A 15,520-nucleotide genomic window follows, 5' to 3' on the forward strand; every position below is an offset into this window, starting at 1 on the left:
CTAGAGTTGTCTCTGGGGATTAACCTTTGTCCTTCCTGGTGGAGGGCAGGAGAGGCACCTTTGTGCGCTCACATCCTGCTTTCAGGCAAATGGGAGGGCAGAGAGCTTTTCTTGTATATGGTTCTTCTCAGATGCCCTCAGCTCTCAGTAATCCTTATGCCAAAGTAGCACATTTGGGGCATGGGGGGCATATTCTGCTATCCTTCACACACATATGAACTGGTCTAATAATATCCAATACAAACTCAAATGATGAACTGGCAAGAAAAAACTCAACCAGAATCTTAACACAGAAATAGGAAATTCTGTTAATTCAACATTTATTAATTACACACACCACTCTGCCGACATTAATACACGTACACAATTATCAAAACCTAGAAAAATGAGTTATGCGCATGTTTAAAAAACAATGTTTCCACACTTCCCACTACACGTATTCCCAAGTTTTATACCACAAAACATAGCATGCAAAAAACAGAGCAGACATATTATTCAAGTAAAGTGCTATTTAAAATAGTTGCAGAAGAACATTGAAAACCCTGGGCTCCATCCTTCAGAGAAGATAGTCATATGCCACCATTTAAAGTTAGTAAGTTGACAGTAAAATAGATTTATTGGCATTGTGCTTCTGATCTTTATTTCCACTGAGTCTTTCTATAAGAATAAAGGCAATCATGGAAAGAAGAAACCACTTGACATAAAATTGTGTTAAAAGCCACTCAGAGGGAGAGAGATAATAGATGCAGATGAGCTCTTTAAGTGAGCGTCCGTACACAGCTGGGAAAGCACACTGAGAAGTGCTTTCTCAAGGCCAACAGATCCCCATTTGCGGGGTAATTTCATCTGACTCATTTGATACTTGCCGGGAAGTTCTTGGTGAGAATTCACTGGAGTCATGTCCAGAAAGTACTTTTTACACAGTAAATGTTCAACAAAATGAAATCATGCCTGATAAATGTGGAGAAGTTCAGTATTTCTCTCTTGGTCTAGATTAGGGATTGGGAAACTTTTTCTGTAAAGAGGCAGAGGGTAAATATTTTGGGCTTTGCAGGTCATACTGTCTTTGTGGCAGGTGCACAGTCAGCCAAGAAAGTAGCCATAGACCATCTGGTAAGTGAAAGGGTGTGACTGTGTTCCAATGACATTTTATTTATGGACACTGAAATTTGAATTTCATATAATTTTCCTGTGCCATGAAATACTGTTTTGCTTTTTCCCATTTGCAACATAAAAACCATTCTTCACTCTGGGTTGTACAAAAACAGGTAGCAGGCCAGATTTGCCAACCCCGGGGCTACATATTTTTAAAAGTTCCATCTATCACCTTATTGAAAAATAACCAAAAAAAAAAAAATGTTCATTTAAAAATACTTCTCTTTCTTCCTACAATCCAGAACAATTTTACTAAGTAGCTACTTCCTTTTCCAATTATTTTATTTACAAAATTAATCAACGATACCGTAGTGAGTCTCTGGCCTTGATTTATATACTTGATGAGCCAAACATATAAGAAAACTCAAAATCTGCCACCTAGCCAAGAAATCCACTGGCTGACAAAGTTACCAATTGATTTGAATATATTCCATCAACACATCTAAGCATCAGTATTCCAGACTTCTAAAAAATAACATTAGGGCATTTTTATTGATAGAAAACAGATGGACACACCCAAATATTACATAATTAGAATGTTATAAAACATCTTAAAAAGTAGGAATTAACCACTAATATGCTGTGTGTGTTTCTTAACAAGCAGGGCCTGGGCAATGTATGTCATGAGGCGGTGGGTTTCAGTGCTTTCCTTTTTTGGGCCCCAGGGACATGGCTGGTATGATCCAGGCTAAACATAGGGAGCTCCAGGCCTGGCCGCGGTTCCTCCGTGCACTGGCCCGTACCCCTGGCTCAGTGAGGAACGCTAAGTGCTGGGTGGGTTCAGGAGCAGTTGCCTCCAGCACCGATTTCATTAATGCTTTCCTTCTACTACCTAGAATACCCACGGCCTGTCAGTGGTTTCTGCACAGAGAGTGGTAAAGGAAGGAGCTTCGCTTGTCTATTTAGCCAGGAACAGCCTTGATTCCTTTTCCTCAGTATATCAGGGCAGATGGCAGACATATCCAGATAGGCCTAGAATTTTCTTAATCAGAGTTTTTTTTCAGAGTGACAGGAAACACTGGTCATAGGGTTTTTGTTTTATTTTCAAATGATGAACTGTGGAAACTGTTATTGGATAAAAGGTCCTTGAAATTCAAGGCCTCACGCCTCTCCCATAAGGTAGATTGGCAGTTATGGAAATCTCCTTCCTTTTGAGATGACTGCGATGAAAGTGCTTTGGCTCTTTTGGAGGTGAAGGAGCAGCACCTCCTGAGGACAGAGCGAGCAGGCCACAGGTGACAACCTCTACTCAGGCTCTGCTGGGCAGATGGTTGGCACCGCCCCCTCCTCCATCTTGGCAAAGCCCTGCTGGATGCCCAATGGGGACTATGCTGCTCATAATAATAATAATAGTATTCATAGCCTCTGTACTACCACCAGATTTTCATTTTCTGCAAACACTTTTGCTTTCTCTTAGACTCACAATATCCCACGGAGCTAAGTAAGGCATATACAGAACCTCCATTCTACATGGGGGACGGGGGTGGGGACTGGTATTTCCATGAGACAGAGCTACTGCTCGGTGAAGAAGCCAGGCCAAGCTACCTCGCGTGCGCCTTTTGCTCTACCAAACTGCTCTGCTGTGAGCTTTACACTTAGGCTTGTTTCCCAAAGGAAAGCAAAATGAAAAACAGAAAAGGAGATATGATTTTTAAGCAGTAAATTCAGGACGACGAAGACTTCGTTTTTAAAACTGGTCCAGAGTAAGGGAGAGGTGCTCCTTCATTCCTCACAGAGCACAGGCGATTCTATGCTATTTCAGAAGTCTCAAAAAATGATCGATTCAGCCCCTCTAGTGACCTCCGAATACACAGCAAGTGTCTTCAGTGCTGGGCCCTCTGACCAGCCTGTCGGTCATACTCAGGGGCTCCTCAGTGCATGTCTCCTCTCCTCTGGGTCTCAGCTCTGGAGCCGCATGAGAGATGATGAGGTCCGTGCCCAGACAGTCATCGGCCTTTGTCACAGGGCTGCAGGGGCCAGCCTGCTCCCTGCTGCACTTTGCTCTGAGTCAGTCGGTGGTGTTGTGCTGCTGGTTCTTGGGGAGTCTGCAGCCACACACGCATGGAATCTACTGGTCCCTAGTTAGGTAAGAGGAGGGGCAGGAGTCACATCTGCTTAAGATTAGGAGGACTTGGGCGAGCTTTAAAAAATTAATAATTCACATACCCTACAGGTTTATTTAAAATAATGGATGGCATATCCTTATATATGCAGAAAACCTCCTTTTTATTTTTTAAAGAACTAAGAATCCTATAAGCCTCCAAAACACACATACTTGAGCTCCAGATACTCATCAATGCCATACTTGGAGCCCTCTCGCCCAAGGCCAGACTGCTTCATCCCGCCGAAGGGGCACTCCACGGAGGAGATGAGCCCTTCGTTTACGCCCACCATGCCGACTTCCAGCTGTTCCGCCACCCGCCAGATCTGGGCCGGGTCTTGAGAGTAAAAATAACCTGTCACAGGGATAAAGGACACAGATAGCATGGAGAATAGTCATTAAAGACATCATTTCTAAAGTTAAGGACACCACTGACGACTGTCTGCCTCATCACTTGGGCCTGGAATCCACCCAGCCCCCATATGGAGCCCTGAGTTGGTCTTTCCATTCCTTCACCTCGAATCCTCTGAACATTGTCACTCTGCTTCTGTTGCACTCCTCCTAGTGCTCCCACCACCTCCCATCCGGACTGTAAGCACAGCCTCCCAGTGCCTGCAGTCTGCTATGTACTCCGACCGCACGCCTCTGGTAGATTGTCCGAGTGACATTTCTGCCCAAACCTTCCAGAGCCTCCCTGTCACCTGTAAAGTGCGGTTAAGCCCCTCGTGGGTATTCAGACCATCCCCGAGGTGGTTTCAGTCAACACTTGCAACATCACCTTCCATGACTCCAGTCACCAGCCATCTTCTCCAAAGTTGTCAATCAAATTCTTCTTGTCCTTTCTTTCTTCACTTCTTAACTCCCTTGATCCCCTCTGCCCAGAATCTCTCTCCACCAATCAGAATCCTGCCCATATTTATGACCTAGCTCAGGGCATGGCTTCCTCCACCACCATCGCATCACAAAGGGCAGAAAGGAACAGTGAACTCAGTGTCATGGAGGCACCCGTGCACACACCTTACCCCAGCTTCCTGATAACTCGGAGTAAGCAGCGTGGGGTAAGGGACTCCACAGCATGAGCATCCTCCCTCTTATTATAAATAGTTCTCTTATGCCTAGAGGTGAAGCTCCTATAGAGCTACAGCTGTATCTTTAAGTCTCTGTGTCTCCTCAGTGCTTCACTCACTGTAGATGCTAAATACAGATTTGTTGATTGCAGGCCACTGATCTTTTCGTTTAGAAATGGCCAAAGACATGCTCTATCCCGTCTGTGCTTCCTCTTCTGTTCAGCTCCAGAAGCAAGGAAAAATGGAAGAAGCACTTGGAATTTCCAGGCACCAAGCCCCTGAGGACAGGGGACTCATGGGTGTGTGTGGTGCCCCACCTAGAACAATCTGCACTGCCTCTTCTCCCACTGACCCTGCTCCCACTGCCCCTTGGCCCCTTGGAGAGCAGCTAACATGTGCTCCAGTGAAGTGTCCTTCCGAAAACCCAGGATTGCGTCTAAAAGGCAAACTCCAGCATCAGCCTGAGAAATGACAGGAGCTCCACGGAGCAGGGTGGACGCCTACCTGCTAACCCAACATCGGCTGCATTAGCCATCGCCACAGCCTCCTCCTCTGTGTCGAACCTGCCAAAGTTAAGATGGGTCATCAGCAGAATCTGTAAAGGGGTGTAAAGAAAACCAGCTGTCTTTTCTCCCGATTTGTTTTCCCAATAATGGCAAGAGGTAAACTGGAGTTTTGCAAAAAGATCCCAAAGCAAAGTACAGAGGCAAATAGTACCACTTGCTGTGATGACTCGGCGTTCAAGGCCAGCATGCTCAAATCAACTCAGCTCATCTCTTCTAAAAGAGCAAGAGACAAGCAGACTGACGTGCAGGTCCACTATGTCAAACAAAACGTCTTAAAAAATGGATCGGTGTTCTTGTTACCTACTAAGAATACATATCAGTTGTAACAACTACTTCAGAAGCGACCATATGTAGTAGTAAGAAAACCATCCAGAGGAAGCTGGGCCTGGAGTTCTGATGTCAGCTCTGCCACCTATGCTGCTTCACAGTGTGCTGGCGCTGGTCTGCTCCTCTCTGAAATGCAAGTGTGGTGGGACCAAAGCCCCACACAGCCTCTTCCAGCTTTATTATTTTATTTCTGGAACAAGATTTCCGTGGCATTTTCCTGTTGTCTCAGAATTGTAACTGGGGCAAAAGTTCTAAACACCCCAGAGATCCACTGGCAGTGGGGGCCAGCTATGTCCCTGAGGCACTGGGCAGAGCTGGCTGGGCATCCCTGGGCTGCAGTCGATACAAGGGAAAACTGGGAGAGACACGGGCACCTCTAGGGGAGGAGAGGTCAAGGAGGGTGACCCTGAGAGAATCACATGTTCGGAGGATGACCAGCTGTGTCTCCCAGAGCCATTCTCTCCTTTGGGGAACAAGAAAACGGCGTCGCCAGTGTCCTCACTCTGCACCTTAATGCTATCAGGCTATGTGCTAAGTGCTTTTGCACATCATGTCCTTTGGACCTTACAGCTACCCTGGAAGGCAGCGACTAGTTTTATTCCTTTCTCACATGAGGATCCCGAGGCTCGGAGAAGTTAACTCCTCCAGGGGACGCAGGTATGAAGTAGCAAAGCCTGATCTACACCCAATTCAGCTCTGAAGCCTGCATTCCTAACCACTGCATTCTCTTGGTTTCCCAAGAAACATCGAGTTCACACTCTAGGTAAACATTTTTACTCAAACAAAGAAGATGAAAGTTCTTTAAGTGGTCCATCTCCCCAGTGGCAGAATAATATATAATCTTCATTAGCAAGGTGGTAACAAAGCTGGCAAAGTATGTGATAAGAAAGAGATCTGTCCTAGACAAGATGGCACAGGCAGCCCAGCCGCCAGCTCTCTCTGGGAAACTGATGCCAGAGGAGAAGGAGAACCATGGCTCAAAAACCTCATCAGCAACTAATACCAAAAATACTTAACACTTTTAGAGGTCAAAAAGTATTGGATCCTTAGCGGAAGTGACAGCTCAAGTGGGAGAGCTAGGGGCCACCCATGGGAAGGGCCAGAGCTCCACGGAGCCTGCAGAGGTGGGGCTGTACCTCCCCATCACACCTGTGAATTTCAGGTGGTGTTTTCTACAGACCTGGCTACCCAGATTAATGCCGTGTTGCCACAGGGCAGAAAAGCAGCAGGGCCAGCTCAGGGCAGCAGGCTTGGTTAGCCACCCAGAACAAGTGCAGGCCTCTTCTCTCTAAGCCTTTGCGACAGAGGTAAATGCAAAATACCCCAACGGGCAAAGGATACCTGGGGCAGAGGGAGTTATGTAGAGACAGGATTTTAATACTAGAGGCTCCCTCTGTGAGGCTCAACCCTCTGTCCTCCAAATGCATCAGAAGGAGCACAAACTACCGTCTAAGATTTTCACCACAATCCCTAGGAGGATGTCACTAGCTAAGGCTGCTAACCATTCAAGGGGTTAGAGATGAGCTACAAGGAAATGACAAGACAGCTGAGGACTCTAGGACTAAGAACGAACAACCTGTACCAGAGGAGGCAGAAATAGTGGAACAGAACAAAAGTATTGGGAAGAAGTAACTATCCACAACGAAATAAAGGAGAATAATAAAGCGGAAAGGATCAGTTATGGGGAAGAACCATGGGAGAGATCAAGGATGAAAAAAATAACTGGCAGTAAAGAACGTGGCAGATGGGCTAGAAAGCAGAATAGGTGTGCGTGACAAGTGAATTATTACGCTGGCAAGTGGAGGAAAGAGAGTCTCAGGAGGCAACAGGAATGGATGAAGAGATGGAATGAACAGTGGAGGATGGAAGTAGACATATCTTTGTAACAGTCTTCTTACAAGGCTGGAAAAGGATACACGGGGCGAGAGAAGTTTCTGGAGAAATAAGAACCAAGAATTTCCCAGGACTGAACAAATACTTTAGATACTACAGGAAGACAGGAGGACCTTGGAATGGAGAAGTTCACAGGGCGCACACCAGTAAAAGTTAAGAACGTCAAAGACCGTAAGAAATTCTGAAAGTCTCCAAAGAGAATGGAAACCAGACATCAGCTTTCTCAGTAAGAGCCCTGGGTGTAAGCAGACAAAGGAGTGGTATTTTCAAAGTGCCGAAGCTCAAATTTTATCCGGGTAAATTATTATTTACTTGTGAATGTGAGATAAAAGATCATAATAAGAACTCAGAAAGTTCATTTCCCACACAATCCCTTGAAAGAGTTCTTGGAGGATGTGCTCCATGAAGAAAAATGAGTTCAGCAAGAAGAAAGCAAAGTATTTGCTAAATTTTGTGGTCTAGGCAATAATAAAAACAAAGTTTTTAAAAAATCATAAATGGAACTTGTCTCTTCCGTGGACACGGCACAGCTTTCTGGGTCTCTAACCCGCCCTCTCCCACAATCAGGCCTCGAAATAGCACATGAACTGGATTTTCTCTAGTTTCCCTTTTCCTTTCCTATTTTCTACTGTTTCCTACCAGCTGGGTGATCTTACTTGATGACTGGTGCCAGAGGCCCAAAAGTCTCCTCATGAGAGCAGAGCATGTTCTGGGTGACATTGCTGAGCAGGGTAGGCTCAAAGAAATTTTTTCCAAGTTGATGCCGCTTCCCGCCTGTCACAACAGTGGCCCCTTTGGAAAGTGCGTCACTCACGTGTTTCTCAACCTGTGTGACAAGGAGAAGAGCCCTTGGGAAAGCTGGTTGAGGATACCCTGGAAATGACACAATGTCTCAGAATGTTTAAACTACAGGAAACCATGATTGGTTTTCTTTCATCCTCAGATAAGTTGAAAACAATGTACCCTCGTTCCTTTGGGCAGAAGGAACCAATCTGCAGACACACAGAGGCAGTAAGAGAGCACCTCCTTCCTGCCCTGCGCTTCAGGCTAGATGATCTCACCTTGCTGAAGTCTGATATCACTGCTGTCTTTCCAGGCCCGATGCTCAGCTGTCTTCCTGGGTGAGTTCTGGAATTTGGGATCTCACGTTGTCCTCTTTACTGGACGTTGCTTTCCATTTTGTTCTCATATGTTCTCGAGTAGTTGTTTTGAAAAGGTGCACTGAAAGTGGTTTACTTTCTGAGCTTCCTGACACTGCATGTCTGATGTTTTACTTTGAACCCCATCTGATCAATAATTTGGTTGGTGATGGAATTTTGATCCAGTAATTTTCCTTCAGAAAACTGTGTGCCCTTCCCCACTTCTAGTGTTGTTGATGGAAAGTCTGATTCAATAGTGCTTCTCACTCCTTTGTGAATGGCTTTTCCCCACCTGGAAGCTTCTAGGATCTTCTTTTATGTTCCTGACATTCTAAAATTTTAGCAAAATCTGGATTTTCCTTTTCGTGTATTCTACTTGACAATTGGTGGAATCTTTCAATCTGAAGAATTATTCCCCCCCAGCTCGAAGAAGCTTTTTTTTCTTTTTAAAATTAAAAAAAAAAAATTATTTATTTTTATTATGGTGACATTGGTTAACGAAATCCAGTAAGTTTTTCTATTATATATTTGATACTGCCATTTTACTCCATCTTCTCAATTCTTTCTTTCTAGAACTCCTATTACTAAAATGGATATCCCCTTTACTTCGGATTAATTCTGATTTCTTTTTTGCATTTCTGTCATATTTTTCATCTCTTTGTCTTTTGCTTTAAATTCTAAGAGATCTCCTTTATTTTGTCTTCTATCTTTATGTAATAATTAAAAATTTTTTCACCATAATGTGTTTAATTTCTACGTACTCTTGTTCTCATTGCTTCATTTTCATAGAACCTGCTTCTGTTTTACAGGTGGACTATCTTCTCAAAACTCTAGGAGGACACTTAGAATCTTAGAAAATTCCTTTCTGTTCCCAGATTCATCTGCTTCCTTGAGGGTCAACTGTTCTCTTATGTACTGAGGGTTTGTCATGATCCTTGGTGGTTCATCTTTTTAATGAAGGACTGGGTTGATTAACTTACACGGACGGCATGGGTGGCCTTTGCTGTTTCCAGTCTATCCCCTGAACGAGAGGGACAACTGCAAGCTCGGATTTATTCTGACTTGGCAGACTTGTGGGAGAGCCCCACTCTGGGGCGTCTACCCTTACTCTTGAAGCTGTAGCCCTCCTCTGTAGGCTGCCGTATTTCTTCAGAGGTATTTGTATGCCTAGAGCAAATGCCTCTGCTGTCTTGTGTATACTAGTGGTGGTGGTGGGGGGGAGGAGTGATGTGGAAACAACCTAGGAAACTGCAAAAGCTTAACCAATTAGTGCCATTTCTCCCTTCTTTTTATTCCTTCTCTCTATCCCAGCCAGTTCTAGAAAGGCTCCATTGTAAAAACGGGCACCATTTCCTCTGCAGGCCTCCCCCGGGCACACCTCGTCTGCTTTGCCCTTTCTGTTCACGTGATCCCGTCTGCCTTCCAGAACTTCATCACAATCTTTGGTGCCCTGGGTCTTCCCCTCCTCCCATTCTCAGCTGAATGTTCTATAGCAGTGGTCCCCAACCTTTTTGGCACCAGGGACCCATGTTCCTATGAGAATCTAATGCCTGAGGATCTGAGGTGGAGCTGAGGCGGTGATGCTAGCGCTGGGGAGCAGCTGCAGATAGAGATGAAGCTTGGCTCTCTCACCCGCCGCTCACCTCCTGCTGTGTGGCTCGGTTCCCAACTCGCTGCGGACTGGTACTGGTCTGCAGCCCAGGGTTTGGAGACCCCTGTTCTACAGGATTTTAGAAGAGATGAATATAGGCTCAGGCACATTTTACCATCCATTCTGTCTTGCCCTCTACTGTGCTCTCACAGTGCACTGTCTGCAAAAATCCCCATTAGCCAGAGTGGCTTACTTTCTATAATTTATATCTGTAATAATAACTATATTTAACATACTTTACAAGGACCCACCTCTTTGTCCCCAAATAAAGTCTGCTCTGTTTTTTCGTTATATTAAATGTGATATGCAATTTTTTCCCCTGGAATTCCACCTATCATTGTATGTACACTAAAGCCAACATAATGGATTGTTTTCAGATAAGGTGTTTTCTACTAAATCTCCACCAAAAAGAAATCCTTCAGGGCAGTTGCTTGAAGTCATAGGAAACAGTACCCTCTAGAGAGCAATGTCTGCATCTTCACTTTAGCAAAGAAAAAGAAAAAAAAAGAAAAAAAGAAAGAAAGAAAGAAAGAAAATCTCTAGGACAAAGGTTTCCTTGACCTGGCTGCAAACTGCCATTAACTGTGACACTTCAGAAATAAGACCTACTCCAGGCAAATTCACACCCCATCTCCTTGCGCAGGGCTCAAGCATCTGTGAAGGCACAGAGTGGATTGAGAACCAACACTGGGATGTACAGACCAAAACTGTCTTCACTGGCTAAGCAAGTCTCTAGGGTCCAAAGTCACCTAAAAAATGCAAGTGTTACGAATATAAACAATGTATGTTTTCTAAGCTAGACTGAACTCAAGGGAATCAGTAGAGATTCAGAGCTCCGTCAAGCCTCAGTGCTTCCCCGGTTTTACTGGGGAAGGCAACAGCCATGGTTCAGCCCGGTTTGGGGCAGTTGTATGGGGTGTGGCCCGCAGGCCCTCAGCGTGCCTTTCAACAGTGGTCAAGCCGTGCTGCCCACTGCAGTGCTGCCCTGACTTGGACTTGATTCTGGTTCCTCGAGTGACACCCAGGAAACTGGCTATGCCCCCTTCTGGCCAACTCTCCTACACAAAATCTCCAGCCTCCATTTTCTGATTTAAATTATGCTTTTAAAATCCCTTCTACCAGTAGAGACTTATCTAGGGAGCATATTAGATGTCTGGTATTAAAAGACAGTTCCTGTATGCAACTCTGAAAAGGATTATTTTTAAAAAACAGAACAAGGAGTGAAATCTCAATTAGCTAGTAGTCTAGATTGTGACAGTTTTTAAACACATTTTTCCTAAAAGCAGTTTTCTTTTCCTGTCGCCATCTCTCAATCCTCAATGCGGTCTCTGCAATTCTACGCCTCGCTGCCAGGATTCTACTGCAAGGGCATTTTGTCATCAAAAGCCAGCCAGCATTTCAGCTAAAACAGAACCAATCTCAAAAACAAAGTTGGTCTTCCTTTTCCTTTAGGTATTCAAAAAATTAAAGACTTTGTATTCCAAGATCCTAATTCCTGAGGCAGCAAGGGATGGAGTTATCAGCACTCTAAGGGAAAATTTAGGGAGCACAGTAGATGATCTAAAGTGATGTATCACATGGGGACTCTGTCATGACAGAGTTGGAAAAGCTTATGACCACACGATGCCACAAGACTCATTCAAACTGGTAGAAAGTCAATTTTTTTTCTGACTTCTGCATTGTTTTCAACAGAGGCTTGCTTGGCACCTTACCAAAGCGGTTTTTGCTATTTAAGCTTTTGATATCAAAACCATGAAATTTAACAAATAAAACAAACTCACCTTTTCTACTGCTTTTTCATTAATTAATGGGCCTTGAGTAGTTCTCTCCTCAAATCCGTTACCCACATGCAGGTTTGTTTTAATTGCCTCAGCAAATTTTTTCACAAAGGAATCATGGATACTCCTTTGCACCAAGAAACGGTTTGAGCAAACACAAGTCTAGACAGAAAAAACAAACTCTGGTAGACAGTTTGTCAGAAGTTATTGACACAACCAATAAATGTATGACTGCTGCTTTCTCTCTGAGTGTGAAAACACTGTCCCAGGTCACCACATCAGGGTGTCCAACCTACTATTTTCCTCCCCAGGTGGGCTTGGCCTTAGAGATAAGTGCACTGAATAAGTGCACATTCCTCTCCACACCTCTGTGGTTAAACATGTATGCAAGGATAAATATCTGTGCACACACACAAAAGAAAAAAGAAAGAAAAAAGAAAAAGAAAAAAACTCAATTAACCCAAGTTTTTTCAAACAGCTTGAATAAGTCATTATGAAACAAACAGCGGGGGAAAAACACAAAACACTAACCCTGAGAGGCAGTGATGCTCCACAGACAAGGGCAGAGACTACAAGAATACGGTCAAAGGCTAGCACACATCCTTTAGCTCACACCTTCCAAGTTCTGCTGAGTCTGACATTTTGTAAATGGATACAAAATCATTCTTCCATGTCAGCCTAAATTATTGAAAGGACCCTTATTATTTTCTAATTAGACCTAATATTTTTAAATTATAAGATATAACCATGTTATAGGAAATAGTTTTTACTGATAAACTTTCTTCTTTTTTCTTAATCATGTATTTCTCCAGTGTAAACAATTCTATAGATAATTTTGTGTCCTGTGCATTTTATTAGCTAAAAGCAACATATCCCAAGGTTGTACCTTTATAGTGTAACTTTGAAGGTTTATACACATGGACATTTTTGTGTTTTTAAAAGGAAACATCCTATTCTGAAACAACCAAGCTTATTTAGGAAAAACTAACTACCAAAGGCCAAAACAAGGATTAAAACTAATATATAATATACATTTCACCCTTTTTTCAAACTCTAACCTTTTAGGAGTTATTGTTTCTGGAATGCATTTAAAACCGCTTATTGATGGTACTTTAAGACAAAGTACTTAAGAACGTTTTGTAAGACACCAGGATCCTAGCAACAGCTTGGACAGAACTGGAGAGACAGGACCCTAGGCTCATAGTACAAACTCCTAGCAGAGGTGGGACTACAACCCAAGGATGCAGTCGGATTAAGTCGGTTAATCTTTCTCATCTGTACGATGCAAAGTTTGCATCAGATAACTTGGAAGGTCCTTGCTTGATCTAACATTCCAGGATTTCCTGTGAAGGTGTGAATGAGCTCTCCCAGTGACAACCTGGACACCCATGGGCACACTGCTGGTCCCTAGGCGTGCGCCCTGCTGTAGGTGCCTATCATGGCCCCTCCATCACAGGAAGCATAAGACCCAGGCCCCAGGGTTTTGAGTTTTTCAAGGTATCATCTCAACATTTTCCTATCCTCTGTTCCTTAAGACTGTGGGCCTCGCAACCTAGCTATGGAGATTGTTTTGTGTCTGAGGAGATAATTATACTTGTTTAGTACAAAAAAAGCCTGAGGGAAAATTGTGGACAAAACTAGAGTCAAAGAGGAAAGGGGAACAATTTAAAAGGAAAAAAAAGAGAGAACAATTTAATTAAAAGACATCTGCTATTCAAGAAATTCTCTGAAGAGAAGGACTCTATCTTATTTCTCTTGGGATCCTCCAAGCCTAGCATCATCCCTGTCAAAAAGAGAGCACTTACTGAGTATTTGCTGAAAAGTGAAAAAAGAATGGACTATGGAAGGGACCCAAAGTTTCCTTCGAAGAGATGAGCAAGAGAGTAGGATCTTTGTAAAAACAGACACACATAAACCCTGGAAAACACTACATCACTCACCTGTCCAGAGTTCCTAAATTTAGATGCCATGGCCCCTGCCACAGCCTGGTCTACGTTGGCACTATCGAATACAATGAATGGGGCATGGCCACCCAGCTCCATGGAGACTCTTTTCACAGAGTTGGCTGCATGGTGCAACAGTATCTGTAAGCAGAAAAGAAAATGCTGTGAGCAATCAACTACCTGAACCAGTAAGCCTTTGTTTAAAAAAATTACCCAACAGTGAAAAAAGCCAGGTGTACAATAGTATATATGGGATGATATTTTGCATAATAAAAGGGGAAGTAAGAATATATATTCATATTTGCTTGTATTTGGCAAAGAAACACGGAGAAGATAACAAGAAAATAAAAAGTAATTATAGAAGGGAAAGGGAGTAGAGACAGAGGTGAAGGTGAGACTTCTGTGTAAACATATTTATATTGTCTTGATTTTTGAACCATGTAAGTATATTACCTATTCAAAAAAATTATATGATAGGTTTAAAATCATAATATAGAGGTAAGTTAATAAAATCATACAGAATTCCAGAACCCACAGCTTACCACTGATAACATTGTAAGGTATATTCATCTAGAATGTGGCCACACAGGTTCATGTATGTGTACTTTTTTTTTTTTTTTTAAAGAAAATAGGACAGTAGGGTTATATAGCATTATAACCTGCTTTATCTTCCCAATTAACCATATATCTGGAACACCTTCACATGTTCACAACACTTTATACCCTGCTCCTTTGATGAGATGCTATAACGTGAAAAATTCTCATATCGACATATGTATTTCTAGAACCTTCCTTTACATGCCTGCATAGTATTCCACTGCATGGATGTTCTGTAATTTATTCATTTAGCCTACATCTGTTGGAAATTTAGGTTGTTTCCAATTCCTTGCTATTAAAAATAACACTGCGATTGTTCCCTTATAATAAATATAAGAAGAATCACTCAATGCACAATTGAAAGGCTTTCTGATGCATATGACTATTAGGCTTTAAATATCCAGTAAGAGATTTTTATGGCCTAGGAAAGCTTCCTGGGGACATTAACTGTTTTATTACAGATAGGAGGTCTCTGTCCAGTCACAGCTCCAGGATTGATGGAACCACTTGGCCTGTTCAGTAAGAGAGAGTAGTCGCAGCCCAAGGTCCCTCTAGGAACAGCCCCTAGCGATGCGCACCCTGAGGTGGGTTTTGTGACAGAATGACTGGAAAAATGCTTCTGTGCCAGTGCTGCTCTACATGCCCAGATGCTCATATTCCAGCAATAATAATAATAATTATTATTATTAAATTTTTTTACTATGGTGACACTGGTTAACGAAATCCATTAAATTTCAATGTACAATTCAACAGTAAAGTATATATGTACTGCATTGTGTGTTCCCCTCCCATAGTTAGATTTCTTTCTGTCACCACATAATTGATCCTTTTACCCCCCTCCCCTTCTCCCCTCCTTCCCTCTGGTAACCACTAGTCTATTGTCCATGAGTCTCTGTCCTGTTTGTTTGTTGCTTTAGGTTTACAGCCCATATGTAAATTAAATCATGTGATTTTCAACTTTTTCTTTCTTGCTTATTTCCCTTAGCATGATCATCTTGAGGTCCATCCATGTTGTTGCAAATGGCAGTATTTCATCTCTTCTTATGTACCACAGCTTCTTTAGCCAATCATCTATTGTAGGACACTTTGGTTGCTTCCATGTCCTGGCCACTGTGAATAATGCTGCTATGAACATCGGTGTGCAAATCTCTTTATGGATATGAGTTTTCAAGTCTTTGGGGTAAATACCCAGTAACAAGTTTGCTGGATCATATGGTAGATCAATTCTTAGTTTTTTGAGGAAACTCTATACTGTTTTCCATAGTGGCTGTACCAATTTGCAGTCCCACCAGCAGTGTATGAG

The 15,520-nt window shown here is 43.0% G+C and overlaps 1 protein-coding gene across 1 annotated transcript in view; it reads right to left on the reverse strand.

The window, feature by feature from the left end:
* Window positions 1-303: 303 nt before the first annotated feature.
* The window catches only part of ALDH5A1 (aldehyde dehydrogenase 5 family member A1), a 35,305-nt gene continuing 20,088 nt past the window's right edge, over window positions 304-15,520 (reverse strand). The window contains exons 6-10 of the mRNA XM_006919534.3: window positions 13,618-13,761; window positions 11,681-11,839; window positions 7,766-7,935; window positions 4,828-4,886; window positions 304-3,611 (exon numbers count right to left, since the gene is read on the reverse strand). Of these exons, the coding sequence (XP_006919596.1) occupies window positions 3,406-3,611; window positions 4,828-4,886; window positions 7,766-7,935; window positions 11,681-11,839; window positions 13,618-13,761 (738 nt within the window). The 3' untranslated portion in view covers window positions 304-3,405. The remainder of the gene's footprint in view (window positions 3,612-4,827; window positions 4,887-7,765; window positions 7,936-11,680; window positions 11,840-13,617; window positions 13,762-15,520) is intronic.

Source organism: Pteropus alecto, unplaced genomic scaffold, assembly GCF_000325575.1.
Source record: "Pteropus alecto unplaced genomic scaffold, ASM32557v1 scaffold106, whole genome shotgun sequence".
NCBI lineage: Eukaryota > Metazoa > Chordata > Mammalia > Chiroptera > Pteropodidae > Pteropus > Pteropus alecto.